The sequence below is a fragment of the Nansenia antarctica genome (assembly GCF_963989245.1).
Source record: "Nansenia antarctica genome assembly, chromosome: 8".
NCBI classification, from domain to species: Eukaryota; Metazoa; Chordata; class Actinopteri; order Argentiniformes; family Microstomatidae; genus Nansenia; species Nansenia antarctica.
Window position 1 is genome coordinate 54,134,521 of NC_137678.1, and position 7,500 is coordinate 54,142,020.

Consider the following 7,500-nt stretch of genomic DNA (forward strand, 5'->3'; position numbering starts at 1 on the left):
TCTCATACTTAACACAGCAGTTTCTCATACTTAACACAGCAGTTTCTCATACTTAACACTGCAGTTTCTCATACTTAACACAGCAGTTTCTCATACTTAACACTGCAGTTTCTCATACTTAACACAGCAGTTTCTCATACTTAACACAGCAGTTTCTCATACTTAACACAGCAGTTTCTCATACTTAACACAGCAGTTTCTCATACTTAACACAGCAGTTTCTCATACTTAACACAGCAGTTTCTCATACTTAACACTGCAGTTTCTCATACTTAACACAGCAGTTTCTCATACTTAACACTGCAGTTTCTCATTCTTAACACAGCAGTTTCTCATACTTAACACAGCAGTTTCTCATACTTAACACTGCAGTTTCTCATACTTAACACAGCAGTTTCTCATTCTTAACACAGCAGTTTCTCATTCTTAACACAGCAGTTTCTCATACTTAACACAGCAGTTTCTCATACTTAACACAGCAGTTTCTCATACTTAACACAGCAGCTTCCCATACTCAACACAGCAGCTTCTGATTCTCAACACAGCAGCTTCTCATAATCAACACCGCAGCTTCTGATACTCAACGCAACAGCGTCTCATACTCAAAGAAATCTCTCTACTCTATGCCAGACATCCTGAGGTCCTGTTAAGTGTGGTCCTTTTCTCTCTGTTCTAAATGATACAGTAGGTTTGTTGTATTGTTTATGTTGTAACCCTGCAGCCATCTGTACCGTGTGTGTGTGTGTGCGTGCGGGTCCTCTGTGTGTGTGTCTGTGTGTGCATGTGTGCCTGTGTGTGTGTGTGATCTGTGTGTGCGTGTGTGTGTGTCTGTGTGTGCGTGTGTGTGTGTGCATGTGCGTGTGCCCTCTGCGTGCGTGTGTGTATGTGTGTGTGATCTGTGTGTGCGTATATGTGTGCCTGTGTGTGTGTGTGTGTGTGTATGTGATGTGTGTGTGCAGGCAGCACTTTATCAGCCCAGAGCGCCCCCTCAGTGTACCCGCCCCAGCCAGGCCTGCTGGCCCCTCCCGGCGGGGCCCCCGCCTCAGGGAGCAGCATCCCTGTGCGGCCCCTCCAGCCCTCCCGCTCCAGCGGGACCCTGTGCTCCGCCTACACCAGCGACGCCACGCTGTCTGTGCCCAGCCTCTGTGCTCCCACCCCAGGTAGGCCCAGCCCCAGGCTCCGGCCTCCCCTCCATTTGTGTAGGCCTCGGCCCCCTCCTCCTCATCCCCATCACCATCATCGTCGTCATCGTCATCCCCACCACCATCTCCTGTCACCCCCCCCCGTCATAGAAGGAGTGGTCTTACAGTCAGGGGGTGTGGCAGTGGCCCCTCCCTTGTTAAAGCAGTTTTAAGAGGCTGTTGCGTGTGTCTCCGGTTGGGTCCTTCAGAACACAGACGCACAGTTCTGACAGGTCTGGGTCTCATTGGGTCTGGTTGGGTGGAGCAGAGCTGGACAGGAGATTGTTCTGGTTCTGGGCATTACACACTACAGACCCCAACCATACTGGGCTTTACACACTACAGGGTTAGGGTCAGAGTTAGGGTCAGGGTCAGGGTCAGGGTCAGGGTTAAGGTTGTAGCCTAGCAGCTGCCGAGAGCCCTCCACGCCACAGGGGGCGCTGTATACTCCTTGGCCACGCAGTGCAGCTCTAGTCTATCCTCACTTCCTCACTGTAAGGCACTCCTCCACCTCTCTCGATCTAGATCTATCTCTCCCTCCCTCTCCCCCTCCAGCCCTTTTTTGTAGCTCACTGCTGACTGACTGTTCCATTCTTACTGTGTATATGTGTCTCTCTTTCTTCCTCCTTCCTCTCTCTCTCTCTGTCCCTCCCTTTCTCTCTCTCTCTCTCTCTCTCTCTCTCTCTCTCTCTCTCTCTCTCTCTCTCTCTCTCCCTCCCTCTCTCTCTGTGTCTCTCTTGTGTTTTGTGCCACCTGCAGGCTGTGTAAAGTTCACCTGTGGGTCGGAGGGCGTGACCTTCAAGCCAGCGGGCAGGCGGACCCGCTTTCTGAGTACGCCCTGCTTGGCTCTTTGTGTGTAAACGTTTCTTCTTCTTCTTCTCCTTCTTCTTTGTCTCTCCTTTCCCTCTGTGGTCATGTGATTGCCTTATATGGTCGTGTGATTTCCCTTTATGGTCATGTGATTATCTTATATGGTCATGTGATTACCTTATATGGTCATGTGATTTTCTCTGTGGTCATGTGATTTCCCTCTGTGATCATGTGGTTTCCCTCTATGGTCATGTGGTTACCTTGTATGGTCATGTGATTACCTTATATGGTCATGTGATTACTTTATGTGGTCATGTGATTACCTTGTATGGTCATGTGATTACCTTATATGGTCATGTCTTCCAGAGTCTCGTCTCAGACTCCCTTCGCCCCCCCTCATTGGATCCATTATCCATGTACCATGTGACATGATGACAGCATATCTCTCCTCTCCTCCCCTCTCTCTCCGAGCAGACACCTAATCCAGTCATTCACCTAATCCAGTCATTCACCTAACCCAGTCATTCCCCTAACCCAGTCATTCTGCTAACCCAGTCATTCCCCTAACCCAGTCATTCCCCTAACCCAGTCATTGCCCTAACCCAGTCATTCACCTAATCCAGTCATTGCCCTAATCCAGTCATTCCCATATCGCCGATTTCCTCTGGATTAGTAATTCCTGCTATTCCCACATTAGTGTGGTCTCATCCCACTGAGCTAGCTAGCCCCTCCTCCTCTACACAATGTGATCAAGCAGAGCAGGAAATAGTTTAGGTGGACTACAATGAGTATGGACTACAATTAGGCTGCGCTCTCAGAGCGAATTTACTAACGCAGCCCTAGTATGGACTACAATTAGTATGGACTACAATTAGCATGGACTACAATTAGTATGGACTACAATTAGTATGAACTACAATTAGCATGGACTACAATTAGTATGGACTACAATTAGCATGGACTACAATTAGCATGGACTACAATTAGCATGGACTACAATTAGCATGGACTACAATTAGTATGGACTACAATTAGCATGGACTACAATTAGCATGGACTACAATTAGCATGGACTACAATTAGCATGGACTACAATTAGCATGGACTACAATTAGCATGGACTACAATTAGTATGGACTACAATTAGCATGGACTACAATTAGCATGGACTACAATTAGCATGGACTACAATTAGCATGGACTACAATTAGCATGGACTACAATTAGCATGGACTACAATTAGTATGGACTACAATTAGCATGGACTACAATTAGTATGGACTACAATTAGTATGGACTACAATTAGTATGGACTACTATGAGTATGGACTACAATTAGTATGGATTACAACTAGGGTCTTAGTCATGGAGGTTCTGCCTCATAGCCGTGATAGAACCAGGGTAAGGCAAGCCTTTAATACAGCAGTTTGGACTTCTGGGGTTTGGTCTGCAGCTACAGAACCAAATCCTGATCCACTGCCTAGCTCAACCCTACATAGATATCAGGGGAGGCTGGTGGAGGTAGAAATCGGAGGACGGGCTTCTTGTAATGCATGGAACGGAATTAGGAATGGTGTCAAACACAAACCTCAACCAAACCATGTAAGGATCACCTCAACTAAGATCTAGAGATAACCTCCACTCAGATCTAGAGATAACCTCAACCATGACCGTGTCTTCATGTAGAGATAACCTCAACCATGACCGTGTGTTCATGTAGAGATAACCTCAACCATGACCTGTGTCTTCATGTAGAGATAACCTCAACCATGACCGTGTCTTCATGTAGAGATAACCTCAACCATGACCGTGTCTTCATGTAGAGATAACCTCAACCATGACCGTGTCTTCACCTAGAGATAACCTCAACCATGACCGTGTCTTCATGTAGAGATAACCTCAACCATGACCGTGTCTTCATGTAGAGATAACCTCAACCATGACCGTGTCTTCACCTAGAGATAACCTCAACCATGACCTGTGTCTTCATGTAGAGATAACCTCAACCATGACCTGTGTCTTCATGTAGAGATAACCTCAACCATGACCGTGTCTTCATGTAGAGATAACCTCAACCATGACCGTGTCTTCACCTAGAGATAACCTCAACCATGACCGTGTCTTCACCTAGAGATAACCTCAACCATGACCGTGTCTTCACCTAGAGATAACCTCAACCATGACCGTGTCTTCACCTAGAGATAACCTCAACCATGACCTGTGTCTTCATGTAGAGATAACGTCAACCATGACCGTGTCTTCATGTAGAGATAACCTCAACCATGACCGTGTCTTCATGTAGAGATAACGTCAACCATGACCGTGTCTTCATGTAGAGATAACCTCAACCATGACCGTGTCTTCATGTAGAGATAACCTCAACCATGACCGTGTCTTCATGTAGAGATAACCTCAACCATGACCGTGTCTTCATGTAGAGATAACCTCAACCATGACCGTGTCTTCATGTAGAGATAACCTCAACCATGACCTGTGTCTTCATGTAGAGATAACCTCAACCATGACCTGTGTCTTCATGTAGAGATAACCTCAACCATGACCTGTGTCTTCATGTAGAGATAACCTCAACCATGACCGTGTCTTCACCTAGAGATAACCTCAACCATGACCCGTGTCTTCATGTAGAGATAACCTCAACCATGACCGTGTGTTCATGTAGAGATAACCTCAACCATGACCCGTGTCTTCATGTAGAGATAACCTCAACCATGACCGTGTCTTCACCTAGAGATAACCTCAACCATGACCGTGTCTTCATGTAGATAACCTCAACCATGACCCGTGTCTTCCATGTGAAGCAGACAAAAAGGAAGGACAAGTATTCACCTGTTGACTTGATACAGTAGAGTGATAGATTACTCCTCAAGAGCTGGGAGGTAGTGTGGGTCTAGGAAGTAGTGGGGTAGGGGGTAGGGTCTAGGAGGTAGTGGGGTAGGGCGTAGGGTCTAGGAGGTAGTGGGGTAGGGGTCTATGGGGTAGTGGGGTAGGGGTCAGTTTATGATTGGGCGTGTGCTCACCTCCTCGTTCCCCCCTCACCCCCCACCCCACGTCACCACCCCTGGTACCCCCCCACACCCTAGTCACGTAGCGGCTGTTAGCTGTAGAGAGGACTTCAGGGGGAGCGCATGTTCACCTTTTTAAACACTCCCAGAATGCACTGCTGTGGAAGGTTGTGGTGGACGGCAGGGTAACTGTGTCCCTCCCCCCTCCCCTCCTCCCTTCTCTCCTCACTTCAGGGAAGATGGTGAAAAAAGTGTGCCCCTGCAACCAGCTCTGTAGTAATTATCTCTCTTCTTTCACATTTCCCCCCACTCCTGACACCTGACCCTTGACCCCTGCCCCCCCCTCTCCAGAGCATGTGAGCGGAGTTGAGTGGCCGTCCTCGCTCTCACAGTGTTTGTTTACGGCCCCGCTCACCAGGAGCCATCTCTGTGACTCGACTGTTTCACAGCGCAATGTTGCGTTGTTATTTTTTTTATTCATCCTTATGCAATTTTGCATTGTTGCGTCTGTAAAAATTAAGTAGAGGAAAAAAAGAAAGAAAAGAAAACAACTATGTATGTCGCCTATTCTGATGAGAGCGATGTGAAGACTTAATAGATATTGAACTAGCGATGGAGAACTAGCGATGTTGAACTAGCGATGGAGGAGAGCGGCCATGTTTGGTCTGGGAACGGAGCAGGAATGGGCTGCGGAAAAAAAGAACGCTGACTCTGGTCCGACTTCTTCAAAATGCCCCCCCGCTCCACTCTGCTCTGGTCACATGCTCTGTCCTCTCACCCCTGCACCCCCGTGCCTGTGTCTGTATGTGTCTGCGTGTGTCTGTGTGTGTGTCTGTGTGTGTGTCTGTGGAGGTGTGTGTGTGTGTGTCTGGAAGTATCTGTCGAGGTATCTGCCTGCATGGCCCCCAGTTTGACTTTAGCATTTCTCCGTTGTGATGATGTCTTCATCCCTCTCTCTCTATATATATACATACAGTGGGGGAAATAAGTATTGAACATATCAACATTTTGTCCAGTAAATGTATTTCCAATGAGCCTATTCAAGTGAAATTTGCACCAGACTTGGTTATTAACTCAAACAATCCAGACAAAAAAATCTATTATATGTAAATAAAGTTATGTGTAATAAAGTGGAATGAAACAGGAAAAAGTTATTGAACACACTAACTGAAATTAATTCAATACTTAGTGGAGAAGCCTTTGTTTGTAATGACAGCTTCAAGGCGCTTTCTGTATGTATCTGTAACTAATCGCCCGCAGTATTCAGATGTGATTTTGGCTCATTCCTCTACACAGATTGTCTTTAAATCTTTGAAGATTGCGGTGGGCCCCTCTTGAAGATTGTTTGACCATTCCAACAAGTTGATTTTCTATCTCTGAAACCAATTGCGAGTTTCCTTTGCTGTATGCTTTGGATCGTTGTCCTGCTGGAAGGTCCATCCACGTCTCATCCTCAGCATCCTGGTGGATGGCAGCAGGTTCATCTCAAGAATCTCTCTGTACATGGATCTGTTGTGTAGGACTAGATGTTGATATCCCTCAATTGATACATACTTAAGGCATCGATGAGACTCTGTGGTGTTCAAATGAGCGATGCCATCCTTTGGGTTGTCAAGTGGGCGCCCTCCTTCTTGAGTACATGGCTCCATTCATTGTTCCTTCAATGATATGAAGTCTGCCAGTACCACGAGAGGAGAAACAGCCCCACTCCATGATACTTCCACCTCCAAACCTCACAGTTGGTATAGTGTTATTCGGGTGATGTGCAGTGCCATTTCTCCTCCAAACATAACAACATTATGGTCTCATCTGACCAGAGTACATGCTCCCAGTAGTTCACTGGCTAGTCCAAAAGTTTTTTGGCAAACCATAAACGAGCTTCAACATGTCTTTTTTTCTGTAGTGGAGTCTTGTGGGCTGAGCATGCACAGAGGCCATGGCGGGCGAGTGCATTGCCTACTGTCCTTTCAGTCGAAGCTCTTTCCTAGTGGTCCTTGGCTACACTTCTAAGTATCCTTCTGACTCCGTGATCACAAATCTTGCGAGGAACTCCTTTGCGTGGCCGTTTGATGGTGGAGTGATGTTGCTTCCACTTACGGATAATGCCCCCAATGGTGCTTACAGGAAGATTCAGAAGTTGTGAAATACGTCTGTAGCCAATTCCATTTTCATGTTTTGCCACAATCTGGTTACGAAGGTCTTGAGACAGCTCTTTGCTTTGCTTTTACCCATCATTAAATGTTTGTTGTGTGGCACCATGGTAACAAAAAAAAACTTTTATAGCCCATCAATATATTCTAACCCAGCTGACATTAATTAGCACAGATTGGAGGTAGAGTTGCCTCCTCAGAAGAATACCAAAGTCTGGTGCAAATGTCACTTGAATAGGCTCATTGGAAATACATTTACTGGACAAAATGTTGATGTGTGTTAATGTTAATGTTCAATACTTATTTCCCCCACTCTCTCTCTCCCTCTCTCTCTCT

General features: G+C 46.5%; 1 protein-coding gene across 1 annotated transcript in view; it reads left to right on the forward strand.

Annotated features, from left to right (window-relative positions):
* wnk1b (WNK lysine deficient protein kinase 1b) overlaps window positions 1–7,500 on the forward strand; it is a gene marked incomplete at both ends in the record, with an annotated part of 128,647 nt that overhangs the window by 115,714 nt on the left and 5,433 nt on the right. The window contains 3 exon segments of the mRNA XM_080538521.1: window positions 960–1,160; window positions 1,941–2,033; window positions 5,249–5,290. Coding sequence (XP_080394647.1) covers window positions 960–1,160; window positions 1,941–2,033; window positions 5,249–5,290 — 336 coding nt within the window.